Here is an 18,276-nt window from a genome sequence, read left to right on the forward strand (position 1 = left end):
TGTTTAAGAAAAGTTTTGTAAATGACTTCCAATAGTTCATGGATTAGGGACCCAATCTTATGGGGTTCCAGGGGCTTCTGTATAGATTATTTCTATCTACTCAATGGGACTCAGTGCTCAGTCTAGACGATACCATCAGAGATGCTTAGTTTCGCAGTTTTCAAACTGCGGATTTGTGTCTCAAGAGGTAACATGCTTGTTAACAGCAAAAATGTTTTAAAATAAATAATATATAGAGATGAGAAATAACAGACCTCAACTCTATTGCCCTTCTGCAAATTTGTGTACACGGAGTCAATCCCTTACCTCTCTCTAAAAGTGCAAAGTTTCAAAAAGTTCAATGAATAGAAGATTGTTGGGGGCAGAATAGATATGGACAGGAAGAAGAAGTCTGGAGATAAATGTGAGAAGCGAGGGATATATGCTTGTTTTGTTAAAATATTATGTTTGCTGTTGAAGAAAAAAATCGAGAATACTTAACGTTGTTGTTTTAGTTAAATAACACAATTTAAATGACTGTCTGGTGACATTCTCCTCCTAATACAGCATGGCACAAAAATCCTCCAAATATTGATTAACCTGTTGAATCAGAGATAGTTTACCCCCCCCCCCCCCCCAAAAGACTTCATATATATCTGATTCAATTACCTTTGGTAAACGAAATAACCAAACGATCATTCATTTTCTGATATAGCTGTAAAACTAATCTGAAAAATTTTCAAAATAAATCATTATTTAAACATGTATAGCGTGTACCTTCTAAAAATTAAATCTACATCTATCTCTGAGTTGTGAAGAATATGTATGAAGGTTATAACAACCAACGAGAACGCACTTTTATGTAGAAAACCATGATTAAATCGAGTCTTCCTGACTAGTGATTTAAATCATGATTTAAATCAATTTCATTTAAATCAAATCTACCCTGGTTCCTTCTAACTGGTGGTTCAGCATATCATGCTGATTTTAAGTACAGAATTTGTGAAATGGACAAATATTAAAGAAGTGAATATTGTACTCATTTTCATGAGGGTCCTGGCCTAGATTTGAATCCAGATCTGTTGCGATGAAAGGCTAGTACAAAAAGTAATTACAGTACCAGCTCATTCAAATTGAAAGCAGCATTGCTTATTGTATCTGGCATATGCATCACCCATGGTATCGCTCTCTGACATCAGATCAAAAGTTAATAGGTGTTTGATCTGATGTGAAATGAGTTGGTGACTCTTTTTGCTGAGTACCGAGAGATCAGACATCTGTCACAAAAGATGACTGGCAGACCATAGCATAGAAACCAAAGTTTGGATTTATTATAATGTAGATCAGTGCCGTTCATTCCACCCCTTATGTATTCTAGGCAATGGTCCTCAACCAGGGGACCGAGGCCTCCTGGGGAAGCGCTAGCAGGTTTCAGGGGGTCCATCAAGCATGGCTGGTGTTAGACTTGCTAGGACCCAAGGCAGAAAGCCAAACCCCGCTGTGCAGGACTGCAGCCTGGGACCCAAGCTCCACCACCTGGGGCTAAAGCCGAAGACTGAGCAACTTAGCTTTGCGATGCTTCCTGTGGCATGGGCCCTGAGCAGTTGCCCTGCTTGCTGCTCACTAACGCCAGACCCAGCTTTTCTATGCAGAAAAGCAGTTGTGGCACAACTGGACCGTGGAATTTCTATAGCATGTTGGGTAGTGGGGGGAGGTTCAGAAAGAAAAAGGTTCAGAACTCCTGTTCTAGGGGAAAGTGAAGAGGTGCTCGTGAGAGAAGAGATCTGTCAAGGCTGACATTGCTGGTGGAGTGATGGGGACAGTTGACACAATATAGAGTAGCTGGATAGGGTGAGGTTAAAATGCTTAGCCTTAAGGCAAGGACAAACAGCTTGAACTCTATGCATCTGAAGAAGTGATTTTTTTACCCACGAAAGCTTATGCTCAAATAAATCTGTTAGCTTTTAAGGTGCCACCGGACTCCTCGTTGTTTTTGTGGATACAGACTGATACGGCTACCCCTCTGATAGCTTGAACTTGTTGCAGTGAAGGCTGATATTGGGCTACAGAGCCAGTCTTAGTACCATGGGGAATAGGATGATTTTTTTCCCAATGGTTATCAAATGCACTTTTCTGTACAGACCTGCAGCATCATTGCCTCCTAGTGAAGAAGAAAGACCTGTGTAGTGTCCTCAAGACCTATGTGGTAGTGGTTGACTCATGGTAGAAATACTTATGTTGAGGCCTCCTTCCTGCAGTGGCTAGAGTCAGGCTGTGCTGGCAGTGTCAGCTGCTGTTCAAAGCATTTTAAAAACTTAGTAAATCTCATGCTTTGTCCATCCCAGGATTTTTTTAAGTATCTCCAGTAAATTAAGCCTTTATGAAGACTTTTGCTTAGGTTCATGAAGCATAATTTAGATAATTGATTCTGCAGTGTAAAGAGTAAAAGAGTTTGAGATGCAGAATCATGATCAAAGCTACTTTTATAAAACCAAACCCACAAGTTGTTTGAAACAAATGTATTTCTTCTGCAGTGTTGTGATGTACTTTCATGGTGCAGTTGAATGTGATTTCTTCCTCACATTCCTCAGTAAAATCTTGGTTATCACTTAATATTAGATTGCTTAGCAGCGTCTGAGGCTGTCAGAACCTTTTATCTTTGTCCAGAGATCTATGATAGCAAGTGTACTAAATGAAGTTTTTAGATGCAGTGATGTTGTAGCTGTGTTGGTCCCAGGATATTACAGAGACCAGGTGGGTGAAAAGTAATATCTTTTATTGGACCAACTTCTCTCTCACCAACAGAACTTGGTCCAATAAAAGATATTAGCCAAGGTGGGTAAGGTATCAAATTGAGTTTTTGACAATCTAAGATTGAGCCCTAAAAAGCTACTAATATTTATGTATAGTTTCCTTACTGAAGCAATGGCTTTAAAAAAAAAAAAAAAAAATAGGTGAGGAAAAGTCTTCAAGAATCTACTAATCTTTTCAAAAACTTCACTAAAAAGGTCATAAAGTAAACATCTCTTGACCAAAATTATATTAGATCCTTATGTAAAATGTGAAGTTAATTTAGAAGCACTACGCTCAAGATCTTTGTCCTCTCTTCTGCATATTTTATTTGGTGCCCCACCCCTGAAGCTATATTTATCTTATAGGATTACACGATCTGGCAAATCTAAAAAAGATTTTCAGTAAAAGAAACCAAGTGTATTTTGTCTTTAAGGACAGACAATGTATTGTGAAGGAGAAGCACGTGATTTTTTTCGCCCCCTTTTGTGTATTGATTTAAAGAGGAAAGGAGTAGCAATATCTTGGGTGGATTTGGTTTAGGTATGAATTTAAAATATAGATGTGTGGTATGATTCAGAAGTTTCAAAAGATAAGGTTTATTTTGGTCTGTTTCTTTTGATGCATTTAAATTTTCTTTTCCTGGCACTTAAGATTGAGCTGAGGTGAGCTCTCCTCACTTGTTTGTGGATATAACCAAGCATTCATGATACAGAAGCAAGTAAGGGGGCTGTAGGGGGATTGTATTCACTATCAACCTGATCCTGTGATGCAATAAGCTTCTCTTGAGGGATAGTGAGTGCCATTAACTCCCCATGTGGTAAAATTCTGATAAAATACAATATTAAATTCCAATTAAATATTTGGAAATCACAGTCCTTTAACATGTTAATTAACAAGTTTCTTTAATATAGGAGCCTGACAAGGAACATATGGAGGAAGTAAGTAGCAAGAGGGCAAAGCTTGTCAGCACCTGGTTTTGGGAGTGCATGCTTCTGACACTAAGCAGTCTAACATTTATTAATAAGAAACCTTCCCACTCTGCTATGAACTGTGATTTTTTTGATGTGAAATTACCTTTAATCAAGGGCTGGGTTTTTTATGGTTGCTTACTTGGTTAAAGCTTTCGATAGTCAAATTTGCCATTTCTAATATTAACCAACACCATTCTCGAGACATGCCTGAAAGCACGCTCGTGCGGTGTGGGCATAGATATCTGTACACGCTCTCATCCTTTCCAGTTAGAATTTTCACAGAAGTTGGCTAAAGGTATTTTTTTTATAAATAGACATAGGTTTCTTTCCATTGCAAGGGGGCTTCCAGAAATATTCCATATGTTCATTGAGTTGCCACCAGATTGGCATCCCTGCTCCTTAGGGCCTGTTCTTGCTTTATCTCTGTGACCTTATATAGAAATACGTTAGAGGTGCTTCAACATCCCTTACTCTAGAAGTCATTCTTCCCTGGCAGTATCCCTACAAACTTGGGGGGAGGCCTGAGCAGAAACAAATTGCTGCCACAAGTAGTAAAACCTGTTCAACATTAGAGAACCTTGATATGCTAATATAAGCAAAAAGAGTTAAACTCTTCCAGGCTGTGGGTAAACCCAGCCCTCAAAATAATAGGGAACCTACCTTCTGCAAGGCATCTCTTCCTTTTGTGTGTCCATCCCTTTATTATGCAGCGATGTTTGAGGGGAGGAGAAGATGTGGTTGACTCCTCACCCCAGCTTGTGTGCTTGGGACGAAGTAGTGCCCTGTACAAGACAGTATAGTATTATCTTTAAATGGAGTTGTATTGATTGATTATATAACACCAGTGAAGGCACTGTTTGTACTCTAACTGGAGGGGGAAACTCCTCCCCACCTCAGAAATAAAAGGAATTTTCCTCTAAATGGAAACTTACCCCAGCAGCACCAATTTGAGAAATGAGGAAGAAACATGGTGATTCAGAAGAGAGAAAAAAAAATCTACAAAGGATATGGGACCCTTATTTGGCAAATCTATTTCTTTAATCATCTTGAAAAAGCTCAGTGCTGTATATTCAGACAAATGGAAAACATTGCAAGTTTGAATCCAGTGAATGGTGGTCACGTATATAACATTTAGCCGTGATGGATTACCAGAGTAAGTAGGATTTGATTTCAGCAACACCATTTCAGCCTTCCACACAAATATCCAGAGCAGTAATCAAATAACTAATCTCAAGGAAACCATTAATAAACTGCTTCCAATGAACAAACTTGGCTTTCAACCTGTCTACCATCCTCTATTCCAGTAATGCTATATAGATAGCAAAATTCAACTTTGAGTTATGCTGGCTTTTGGATGTCATAACCTTGGTTTCTTCGTTTTCCTCCAGCTTTGGTGAAGCTTGCTAGAGTGGAGAGACTGGCCCTGGTAAAAGAATACTTCAAGATTTATAATTTGAGGGACTCTGCATTGTTGCGATGGGAGGGATGGAAAATATAGCTGTAATTTAAAAAATCTGTGTCTGAAGACTACCATACTGTCCAATATACTGAGAGAGAATTGCTGTGCTCTACCTCCCTGCTGTACAGTTTAATTTGTAGATTAGATTTGAGCAGGTGCAAATGTTGGGGGATTTACTGGAAGGATCCACAGATCACACACACGCACAGCTGAAAGTTAACCAATCCTGCATAATCATAATCTTTTAGTTGTTACCATGGGAACTACAGTTCCTCATTTAGGTAATTTTTTTAAAAGGATTCTTGTCATTCTAATTCCTGCTTTCAGTCTTTTGAAGTTGTACCCTTACCAAATTAGCTGTTTTCCGTTAGTTTCAGTGTACTGAAGCCACAGACTGCCCACAGCAAGATGGCCTCCAGGTTTCTTTAACTGAAAGTGATGCTACCATCCCTCATTGCTTCCAATGGCTGAAGGTAGCTTGCTCAGGGAACATGGTGGCTGCCTTAGCTGCCATCTGAGGAATAAGCAGGAGAATGTGGGAGGTGTTGAGAATGGAATGATGGGAGCAACAGGGAGGGAGAATATGTCAGGAATCAAAGGAATTTTAGTAGCAGATACAGGGAAATGTGGCATGGCAGAGAAGGAGACAAATATGTAGCAGAATAAGAAGGAAATATGGGGAGGCAAATGGATGCGGGTGATAGGGACAGAAGACTTGAGGGAGATCATGGAGAGAGAGAAGAGGCAGTGGTTCTAATTCAGTCCTGTCCAGGTAGAGAGAGGGGTACAATGGTAGTTCCCCACACCTAAGGTGAAAGGAGAGAGTAAGCAAAATCCTTTCCAGGTAGTGAACAGTTAGGTTTAAACTGTGTGCATCTAAGGTTGAATTTTAGCTCTGTGATGATTGCACGCAAATTGGGGGCATGCAGCTTCTCTCTATAAAGGCAAAAAACCCAACAACATGTGGCAGGTTTTTTTAAAAAAAATATACTTTGACTGACTTAAATAAGGTGTAAAAAAATCTTTTTCTTTTGACTCGTGACTTTTGAAATTATTGCCAACTCCATGCAATTTATTCATTACATGTTTGTACAATACGATCACAATGGGCCCTGATTTGGGCCTGAAGGTGCTACGGTAATTACAGAAAGGAAGAGAAACTTCTGGCTGGACTGAGTTTTTTTTTTTTCCCCTCCTGTTCTTCACTCCCCTTCCCCCCAGTCAAAAGAAAGTATCTTGTGAAAAGAGTAAAAGAAATTTAAATGTTTGTCTACTTTTCTTTACCCAATGTAAATACACAGCATGCATATTATATATAAAATAAGTTATCCTAATACTCATTGAGCCTGTCTATAGACACACATTGGAAAAAGCAATACTTCACTTTTCAGCCCTTACGTTTTAGACTTGCAGAATGGTGCTAGGACAGCTACATAGCAGCAGAATATTGTGCATGTATTTTGATAGCGTACTATGCCCGTGTAGTTCCACTTAATAGATTTTTATAAGGCAACTGAGCTGTTTTATGCTTTGCACTCAATGCTTTTTGTTGTTGTTGTTGTCCATATTTGAATTACTGGTATATTGGCTATGAACAGTTGCTGAGCCATAATAATTTGCTTAACAGAAGTACTAACATAACTTTTCATAGATTATGAGGCCAGAAAGGACTCCTGTGATCATTTAGTCTGACCTGCATTTTACTTCCCTGAATTTAATTTCTTTTTGAACTAGTGCATATCTTTTAGAAAAACATCCAAACTTGATTTTAAAAATTGCCAATGATGGAGAATAAAGCATTGCCATTGGTAAATTGTTCAGTGATTGTTTATCCTCACTGTTAAAAATTTACACTTTATTTCTGGTCTGAATTTGTCTAGCTTCAGTTGCCAACCGTTGGATCAGGTTATATCTTTTGTGTGCTAGATTGAAAAGCCCATTATCAAATATTTGTTCCCCATGTAAGTACTTAGGGGTGACTTAAATCAGAGTCTAACCTTCAGTTTAAGCTAAATAGATTGAGCTCTTTGAGTCTGTCACAATAAGATATGTTTTCCAACTGTTTAATCATTCTTGTGGCTCTTCTCTGAACCCTGTCCAATTTATCATCATCTACCTTGAATTGTTCACTCCAAAACTGCAGACAGTATTCTAGGAGCAGTTGCATCAGTGCCAAATACTAAAGTAATATAATCCTTCTACTTCTGCTTGAGATACCGCTGTTTATATATCCAAGGATCACATTAGCCCTTTTGGTATCACTATCTCTTTGGAGCTAATTTGCTGCTGATTATCTGCAATGACCCACAGGAATTTTTCAGTCGCACTGCTTCCCAGGATAGAGCCTACATGTATGTATGACCTCCGTTCTTTTTTCCCTAGGGTATAACTTCATATTTGGCAATATTGAAATGCATTTTGTTTGCTTGTGCCCAGTTTACCAAACCATCCAGATTACTCTGAGTGACCTGTCATATCCATTTTTTTACTACTCCCCAATCTTTGTCATTTCAGACTTTGTGTTGATATTATGTGCCCTTCCAAGTATTAGGGTTGCCAACCCTCCAGGATTGTCCAGGAGTCTCTAGGAATTAAAGATTAATCTTTAATTAAAGATTGTCATGTGATGAAATCTCCAGGAATTCGTCCAACCAAAGTTGGCAACCCTGCAAATCATTGATAAAAATGTTAAATAGTGTAGGGCCCAGAATAGATCTTTACAGGACCCCACTAGAAAATGCTGCATGATTATCTGTTTACAGTTACATTTTGATCCTTGTCAGTTACCTAATTTTAGATCCATTTAATGCAGGCCATGGTACATTCTGATTATTTAAAAGAACAAACAACCCCCCCCACCACACTAGAAAAATACAAAATTAACAAGTCAGTTGCCTTGCAGGAGTCTTTAATTTACAAGTCTTCAAGCCTTATAGTGTAATATAATACATTATCTTATTTCTGCTATAAAGACTGAGGACTTTTGCTGGATATGAAAGGTAAAAAAATCAAAAGTATGTGTGTCTAATTTTCAGAAATAACTTGTGTTAAAAATTTTACCTTACATTCTACATACTATAATTTCTATTGTTCTGGCAAAAAAGATGGTAACTTTACTGTATTTCAAGGCTTTCCTAATTTCTTAGCTTTAGGAGGGCCCAGTGCTCCTACTTGTATGTGCCTGTGCCTCTTGCCGTTTCTTGTAAGCTTTTATTGCACCCCCAAATGATTGACAAACTGCTTTCTTCCATGTTTCTTCTTGAACTGTACAGTGTGGACCACAATTAATAGATTGTCTCATAGACTGCCATTGGAAGAGGAGATAGTTACATGACCTCTCTGTAGGAACTATGGCAATTGCTTAGTCAGAATAGTAGCATTAGGAATGTATTTTTAATGTATTTTAATGAGACACAGAAGGAACCAGTAACATATCATCCAGCTCTTCATGGACCACCAGCAGATTCAAGACCACAGTTTTGGAATCTCTGCTGTATGCAGTATCACTGGTGAAGACAGACTTACTGAAATCATATCTTTAAATTACTTTTAAGGACAAGAAGTATTGTTTATAAAGTTAAATGAAGTACGAAACTTTTGCATTCTCTAATTTTGGAGATTTTAGATTCAGAAATCTTTCACATGAAATGAACCACTAAGCCATAACTATTGTCATACTAGAGCTCTGCTTTACAAATAGGACACTTTTAATATATGTCATATTATTATGAATTCAAAACTAAAGTTAGTGATGTGTATATTTTGTCCTTTCTTTTGTGATCAATATGTTTTGGATCCTGGGAATATTTTTATAATGCAGATTGTTTATAAGGCCCACTTTATTTGTAATGTAGAAGCTTTTAAACTCCCTCTCTTCCCATCCCTTTCATATGTGATTGTCTTTGAAATTATGGCCTGGGTATTCTTTTTTAGTCACAGCAATTTAAATAGTATCACTATATATTTCTATGGCAGCTCACCAAGTCTCATCGACAAGGTCACATGGTGAAAGTAGACTGGCTGGACAGACTGACCTTTAGAGAAATAGAAATGATCAATGAGGTAGGTCATCATATATCAGCTTTATAATGGGTTTTGGATCTTGTTGATATGGAAGCCTTGGCTTGCTTGTGAGACTGTAATTCAAATGACTTGCCCTATTTTTCTTCTCTCTCTCTTGTGCACATTAAAGGAAGAAATCAATCTAAAAAGAATGACTTTCTCTGGCATTAGTGATACAGAGGTAGCTGAAAATAGGCAGATTTAGATATTCGTTAACTTGGCTATAGGTGCTTGAGACTGTTAGAGCATCATGTGGTGGGGTGGAATTGAAGTTGTAACAACAACTTCCTTCAGTAAACTTCAACCCATATAAACTCAGCATTAAAGTTATAATCATTTTCTAATCGACTCACTGCTTTTTGTTTAAATTGATATTGGTTTGGGAGGGAAAATATTGCATCTGGAGACTTTTTTGATTAAATCAATTGCTTATTTGTTTTTAACCTACAGAGTGAACTCCTGCCCCCAATTCAGGAAGGAAGTGTTAACCCATGAAGCCAAAAATTATCTCCTTAAATGGCCTGTGCTCTGAAAGGTGTATAGAATGACCACCTTACTCAACACATCTGCTCCCTGTGTTGATAGCTACTTGCTTGTGTAAGGCTATGTCTACACTACTCAGCTTTTAGTGACACGGCTGTGATAAAAGGAGGGCAGTGTCGTGCTCTTGTCGACAAAAAAACTTCCAGCCATAACTAGTGATGTTAATGTCGTCCGCAGGAGAGCACATCTGCTGAGAAAGTTCTGTTCACACCAGTGCTTGTCATCCACAAAACTTTTGTCTTTTGGGGAAAGTGTGCGTGGGTTGTTTTTTTTTTTTAACACCTCTGAAGGACAAAAGTTTTGTCTTTTACTTGCCAGTGCAGACAAAGCCTAAGTTATGTTTTTTTTTTTTTTTTTTTAAAGCTACTTGGCATTTCAATGAGATCTGCAGAGATAATGATTTGCATTTCTATAGCACTTTCCACTGGTGACTCTGAAGTACTGTGCAAATTCTAACCTTCAATGAAACATACCTGTTTTTACAGAAGGGAGAATTAGCACGGAAGAAGTGATTTTACCCTACGTTAAGTTGGCAGTCTGTGGCAGAACCCTATCTTCTGATTCTCATGACTGTGCTTTAATTCCAAGACCAACCTCCCTTTCCTGGAGAGTCAATACCTCCCTGGGTGGGCGGGCTAATTCTCTTGTGAGTTGTGCAGAGCTGTTTACCAAGGTTCAGTAGTAGAATTTTTATTCCTGGTGTTGATGTGCGAATCAGAAACAATACACCCCAAAACTCCAAGATCCCAAGTTTTATTTGAAAGTTAGCAATTAGAAAACTTGTAAACTGAGCGGACTATATCTTGAAGCCATTGGGGGTCAACATAGCACCTTTATAGTGCAACTTTAACTCTGTTGTTCCATTGGATCACTTAAACTGTTTCCTCTTCTTGAATGCAAATGTTTGTTGTGGAGTGTGAATGACAATATATAATGCCAGAGGAAGCTTTTGTCCTAGAGTAAGTAGTTATGTGAAATTATAAACTGAGTAATTGCCACAACATCTGATAATTTGATCCATCACTTACAGCACAAAGGAAATATGGTTATTACTGTTAAGAAAATGCTGAAGATTGATGCTCTTCTTTAATATACAATCCACATTTTTAGCCTTTTTTCTTTTCAGAGTGAAAAACGAAGTTCTAATTTTATGTACTTGATGATTGAGTTTCGGTGTGTCAAGTGTGATGATAAAGAATATGGAATAGTTTACTATGAAAAGGTATGTGCCTTGCGGGTTTTATGATCTCCTTTAGGAAGAAAAAAGCAAACTTGCAGCAAAAAAAATTACAGGTTTTCCTGCTGAGATGAAATATTTTTTGCAAGATAGCAGTAGACAGCTGTCAGTGGCAGCTGTTTATGTACATACAAATCAAATAGTATAGCTACAACAAGATTACAGAAGTCAATCATTCATGTAATGCAGTTCAAGATTACAGAATTTAATACGTGCAAGTGATTAAAAACTTTTTGATTTAATGTTCCCCAAATCAAGTAGTACTTTCAGAGTAGCTTTATGTAAAAATAGTTCTTGGATTGGGATGAAGAGATCTACATGTCTTCATTAGTAGACTTGATACGGGATTGGCTTATCAAAACTTTGCACAAGAGCTGTGCCAATAGACAGTCTCATTTGTCTGAGCGAATAATGGAGATTTATTTCCCCATATTGATTGGTATATTCTAAGACACATTTTGATATTTTGAATAAGTTTTCACGACAATAACAAATAGATGAAATCTCTGCATTCCTCAGTATTATATAATATTTTGCATTTATGTAGCATCTTGCTTCTAAGGATCTCAGGCCAAACGTTAACAAACTTCCCCAAATAACTTGCAAGGTAAATAAGTATTATTATCCCCATTTTACAAATGGAAGATGAAGGTAAGTGGTTAAGTGAATTTTCCAAGACCACATTGCAGTTTGAAAAGCTGGGGTGAGAATCTGGATTTTCAGATTTTCATATGCTTTAGCCACAAAACCATCCAACTCTCCTACCTTGATGATGTTTTTTCTCAGGTAAGTGTATTTGTGGAGGCTGTCTGATTGCAGTAATTTGTATTTGCTTACCTAGTATAGTCACATCACCTTTAATATCTTGTTCCATGGTCTGTAGAAAAGGTATGATTGTAAGGTTCATAACAGGCATTTGCTCATATAGATTGGATATTATAAAGTGTTGTGCTTGTATACAGATGTTGTATCATGATATCAGCTTTTCTGCTGCTCCCTTTGTCTATGATCTTTGAAGTGCTGCTGTTGCATTTGAATGATGCACTTCAGAGTGGAATGATGGTTAAGGAACATGTATGTTTTTTGCCCCCTACATGCACCGTTGATTGTAGTGGGAACTGAATTTGTGCTGTCTTAATGTGTTGTGTATATTTTTGTTGCTATTGGGAGAGAGAAAACTTGGTTTTAAACCAAACAAGTAGAGGTGGTCAGAAAAATTCCAATGACACATTTTTTCATTGGAATTTTCCAATTTGAAATAAAAATGGCTCCTGGACACTATTTGATTTCAATGAAGTTCTGATGGAACCCGGACAGGGGTTTGATGAAACCTGTCATGACTCCATTCCCTTTCACAGAGAATTTAGAAATCTTTGGGTTTTCATTCTGAATTGGACCAAAACCAAATTTTGAAACTGAAATCCTCTACGAAATGGAATTACTTTGCTCTGCACAGCTCTGCAAACAAGCTAGGAAATAGTCTTAGAAGCATGAAGAAGAAATATAATGAAGGTATAAAACTGGCTTACTAAGCATTATAAGATAATTAGGTGGCTAACGGCACAGCTTAAAAGTAGAAATAGCCACAATTTGAAGGACTTGTTAAAAAGCTACTTCACACAAATTCAGGACCACTTTTCTAGAAACAGCAGAAAACAGTCCATAAATTAGTTGCCTGTCTTCTCAAGTTTGTTATGCTTCCACTTAAAATATAAAGATCACCTATTGAGCATATAGAATCTAATGGAACTTGGGTAGGTTGTCACCTGTCTCTGAGTGATAGTCTAAGTGAAAATTACTTGTCACAGTTGTGTTGATAGATTTGTTTTTTGGTGTTGTGACAGAGAACCAGCCTGTTAAATAGCTGCTGATAGAATCTGAGATTCTGTGACTTAACACTCAATTACTATATATAAAATCAAGTGGCAGTGGCCCCTTTTGTATTTTCTATCAATTTAATTTTAATGCAGTATTTAAAATGCGAGGAATGCCAGTCTGCAGGTAGCAAGAACACAACTTCCAATTTCCCTTTTAGGCAAACATCACTCACTCTGGAAATATCACTCTGTGAATTCCAAAATGCAAGTATCTCATCTCTATGGGTAAATGAACTCCAGAATTTTTCATGAACATGTATTTTCATATAGGGTTCAAGTGAAAACAGCATTGTATTGGATAAATAGGGCAGTTGCAGAGCCAGATCCATTTAAAGGATTTTTTCATTAGAATATCTTCCCCAGTGTTTAAAAAAAAATTGGCTTTTATCAGTCTCTGAAGCTTTGCCTGTGTGTCCATCTAGGTTCTGGATACAGATAGTTGTATCCTGCTGGTACACCTTGGAACCCCGATTTAACTAACCCCATAGTATGAGATCAATCGAACCCCCTATTTGTTAGTGTTTTAGAAACTGATAAATACTGTAATTTCAAAGAGGTACAGCAGAACCTTGCTTGAGCAACACTTCGCTTTACCGTAACACACTATAATCTGCAAAATTGGCAGTGTCTCTCCACCTTTCATCAAAGAATAAATAGTGGAGAGTGGTAGTGAGGTCTTACATTTGTAAAAATGGTGGTTTTGGAATATAGTGTAGTATCTTTAATATTATACTATAAAATATTTAAACCAAATTCAAAACTAACTCTGTATTCTTATGAGGTTTGGCCTCACATTTGTTTGAGACCTCCATGGCAAATTAGCAGGTAAACAATTGTTGGCATGGATTATTGAGATTACACATTCAGGGACACTATAATAGATATTGATGTTCTTTGAGTGAAATAGAGGGGTCAGAGTTGCACATTCCCTATCCAATTGAAAGGCGGGCAAAACTGCCAACATCCTTATTCTGTTGACTGATGGCATTCTGTCTGTCTCCAGGGTATTTCAGAGAATAGCTGTGTTTCAGAATAGGCTGTCTTTAATGAGAGAATTTGGCCCATGAGAGCAATGATAGAACTCAATCAACTTGCAAATTCTTGTTACAGTTTAAAGGTTTTTTTGTGCTAAAAAAATAATGAAATTGTAAAGACAGTTTCCTGCTGAATAATATTTGAGCTGAATAACTAAAGTAAGCAAAATTAGATTATTCTGGGTTTCACGTTCAATTTATTTTAGGTGCAATCTAGAAAAATCGGTGGGCTGACCTGTTAAGTAAAGTTTTTGCTTTTTATTTTTTTTTAGTTTGACTTTACTGTAACAGAACAGCATGGTGGTAGAAACACTTCACTTTTTTGTTTTTAACTAAAATATTCAAAGCTGATGAAATCTTATAAAAAAGTGAAATCTTGGCTTTCAAATCACTAGTTGAGCACTAGGGCTTGGAACAGTTTACTGCTATATCAAAGTGAATTCTTGGTATTTTAGGTCTTTATAAGATTGCCACTGTTATAAATCATGAAGAAGTTGGCTGTTTCTTTTTTCCAGTGGTATAAGATTTTTTTTTTAGCCTTGGGATGCAAGGGATGTTAGACCTAATGATTGTATTGCCTTTTTCTCACCTAAATTTATGATTTTTAGTAGCCAGTGTCTCATCTGTGGTTGTATATGAAGGGGGAGATTTTTCAAAGGTATAAAGGAGAGTTAGGCTCCCAACTTCCACTTGGTCAGTGGAGTTTGGGCACCTCTCTCCCCTTGGGGCCTTTGAAAATCTCCTGTTAATGTTTTCTACTATCTTAAAAGATAGAATTCGAGGCTTTCAGGTGATATGAAATATTGATTTCTAGTTCTGGAATTCTCCAGAATAAGGCTGATTAAAGTCACAATTTAATTAATGGATAAAAAGCAAGACAGTAGCCAGAATGTTTTGTTGTTGTTAAGAAGCAATACCTTGTGACCTGACAGGTATACAAAAGAATGGTTTACACCACTGGAGAAAACGATGCCCAATTAACCAATAAAAAACCCATCCATTTCTAAATTAGCTTTGTGAAGTACTAGCTCTAAAAACCATCACTGGTCCCTAACAGGTTCTTTTAAATAATCCAGGGCTGAATTTAGTATAGTAACTCCTCACTTAACGTCCTCTCGCTTAATGTTGTTTCGATGTTACATCCCTGCTCCATTACAGAACATGCTCATTTAAAGTTTTGCAATGCTCCCCTATGACATAGTTTGGCCACAGCTGGCAGCTCCCTTATGCTCCCCCCCAGCGCCTGACGGCGGACTCCTCAGATCAGCGCCTTCTCGCTGATCCCCCCCCGTCTCCTGCCCACGACAATCAGCTGGCTTGCGGCATTCAGGAGGCTGTGGGGAGGAGCGAGGATGTGACACGCAGCCACCCCCTCCCTCTCCTGCCTACTGAATGCCGCAAACCAGCTGATTGCTGCAGGCAGGAGGCAGCGGAAGGAGGGGAGAGGTGCTGATTCACGGGGTCCGCTGGTTGGCGCGAGGCTCGTGGGGGGCATAGGGGAGCTGATGGGGGGCCACCAGCCTCTTTAATGCCTGTATTAAATTGCTTGTTTAAAATGTATATAATGCCTTTTGTCTGGCCAAAAAAAAAAAAAAAAAAATCCCTGGAACCTAATCCCTCTCATTTACATTAATTCTTAAGGGGAAATTGGGTTAGCTTAACATTGTTTCGCTTAAAGTCTCATTTTTCAGGAACATAACTACAACGTTAAGTGAGGAGTTACTATATGCTAATCTGAGGTCCAGAAAATTTCAGTTTCTTATTTTAATGTAATACATTTTCTCCTCAGACCACCACAAAATGTTCGCATTTAAAAATACTGTCTTAAATCAGAAGACAATGACAGTGGGTAGGATTTTCTAGAGCTCTCAGCACTGGCCTCTGTTCTCATGGAAGCGAATGGCTCAGTATCTGTGGTGTGTGTGTGCAATTATTTTTTTTAATAATCTGGAACTCTTGAGTCTTTATCATAACTGTCACTGCTTTTTGTGTGGTCTTGGTCAAGTCACTGAGGGTACATCTACATTTGAGCTGAGAGGTGTGATTCCTGACTTGCATAGCTAGGTTTCAGCTAACGCCTGAAAATAGTAGTGTGTCCACAGTGACATGAGTAGCAGCTCTGAGTATAATCCCACCTGACCCACTCCCCCCTCCGCCCCCCAGGGTTCTTCTGTGAAAGCTAGGACTCACCTCTCTCAGATCAAGTGCAGATGTACCCTGAATCTCACATTTCTCATCAATAAAATGAGATACCTACCTATCCTGTGGGGTACTGTTAAGATTAATGAACTAATGTTTGTACAGCAATTTGAAGATATACTACATACTAAATATTTACTATTAAATGCATTATGATAAACTGCACAAATAGAAAATGCTAAAGGGAAAACATCATAAAGCACATTCCACAGAGGAGTTTACTATATGTTTTTAGATATTTTGGGAAAACGCTTATAATATAGGATTAGCCATGGTTAAAGTGTGTGTGTGTGTGTGGTGGAGGGTGGCAGTAGTGGTTAGATAAGTGGTTCTACTTTTATACTAAACCTCTTTCCCCCACTACTCATTTTCCCTCATCTGCCTGCTGCTTCCTGTCTAACACCTAGATTGTAAGCTCTCACGTACAGGGACAGATCATCTTTGCTCCTTGTCTGTATAGTGCCTGGCACAATGTGGCCATTGATCCTTGATTGTCACTCCCAGGCAGGTGCTCCTGTAATAGAAATAATAAATATATACTGTCACACCATAAATCTTAATTAGCACTAAAGTCACTATCAATGCAATTTATTATTTAATTTTGTAATTGGATTCAGCAGAACTGAAGAGGATTGTCCCTTTTCTTTGACTTTTTTAACTTGAATTTTTAAAAAATCAAAATGTTAAATTATCTAACGTGAAAACCAATCATACATTTATTCACAGGCTGGGCTTAACATCATCCACATATTATATGTATCTTTCTTAGCTAAAAAATATTGTTTACAGTGTGATATCAGAACTTTGCCTGTAAAAACACTACTGTATTACTTCACTTATTAGCTGTCTCTGCCTAGAAAATTCCTCCAATGCATACTTAATTTACTGGTGCAAAACCAAGTTTTTGCTGTAGTCAGCACTGTAGAAACCATAAATGCGCAAAAAAGTGAGCTATATATTAGTCTGCCTCATTCATCATCCAGAAAACGGCTAGCTATATTAAAAAAAATAAATAAATGCAGGAACTGGTAAGGAGGGGAAGCAGATTCCTTATAATTCCCAGTTCAAACTAGAAACAGATAGCTTTGTGCCATTCTGCAATTTCTAAAAAGATGCTTCCCAAAGTGGTGGTCTGTGCTGCATTCTATACTGACCCCTCAGTATAGGGGGTGTGTCTGTGTGTTCATTTTCCCTCAACTTCAGCAAATATTCCAAATCAGTCAATCCATATTTTCAAGATGGGACATTTAAATTTTGTCCATAAGTGTTTTGGCTACAGGTTTTGAAAATTGTTTGCCCACACAAAGGGGCCCTCTAAGCACTTCCATGACCAATACATCATAATAATATTGGTAAACATTTCCATCCATTTTTTTCTTCACTAAAATGCTAATGCTGATGACGTTTTAAACTTACTTATCTCTACATTTGTCACATAAATAGATGGAGTTTATCCTTCGGTTTCCTATTTCCTTCAATCTTCTCAACTTTGTCAAAAATTAGCTAGAACAATTTCTTTCTATATTTTCTTATCCTTTATGCCCTTTGTTGGTTGTCCATTGAAAGTTTAATTGCTTTATTTTCTCTTGAATATGTAAAGTAGTAAATTTTGACGGAAGTCATATTCATTATAACTTGTGTGACATTTATTGTGCCTTTCAATTATGTTGTTATCCAGGATGGTGATGAGTCCTCTCCAATTTTAACAAGCTCTGAGATTGTTAAGGTTCCAGATCCCCAGATGTCGATGGTGAGTAATTTTCTGTGCAACACAATCCAGATCATACCACAATGAAATTTTGTTGTGCTGTGAAGTTCTTGCAAGTGGCAGAGAAAAACTTTTTTGACAATTGTATCTGCTATGGTCTCAAGTAAGTTTAATTGCAGTACAAAGTTGTGGCTACTGCCAGTGTGTTAAGTCTTGAGTAAACCTAGACGAGAAATAGTAGTGAGAATTGTAACTTATCAGTTTGATATTAGAATTGGTGGGATGGTCAAATATTTTTAGTTCTTCAAGTGTCCTCTGCATATTCCCATTCCTGGGACTTGTGCTGACTGGTTCAGCAGGACCTTAGAATCTCCTGGTAGCAGTGCCCGTTAGGATGCCCCTGCAGCTTCACCC

At 37.7% G+C, this 18,276-nt stretch overlaps 1 protein-coding gene across 5 annotated transcripts in view; it reads left to right on the forward strand.

The window, feature by feature from the left end:
* The window catches only part of PIK3C3 (phosphatidylinositol 3-kinase catalytic subunit type 3), a 135,670-nt gene that overhangs the window by 17,462 nt on the left and 99,932 nt on the right, over positions 1–18,276 (forward strand). For all 5 annotated transcript variants that reach the window (XR_013346106.1, XR_013346105.1, XM_077816629.1 and 2 more), the window contains 3 exons: positions 9,178–9,264; positions 10,934–11,029; positions 17,833–17,904. Coding sequence is in view for 3 of the 5 variants with exons in the window: in XM_077816629.1 (XP_077672755.1) it covers positions 9,178–9,264; positions 10,934–11,029; positions 17,833–17,904 (255 nt within the window). In the remaining 2 variants the exon portion in view is untranslated. The remainder of the gene's footprint in view (positions 1–9,177; positions 9,265–10,933; positions 11,030–17,832; positions 17,905–18,276) is intronic.

This window comes from Eretmochelys imbricata, chromosome 5 (assembly GCF_965152235.1).
Source record: "Eretmochelys imbricata isolate rEreImb1 chromosome 5, rEreImb1.hap1, whole genome shotgun sequence".
Classification (NCBI taxonomy): Eukaryota; Metazoa; Chordata; order Testudines; family Cheloniidae; genus Eretmochelys; species Eretmochelys imbricata.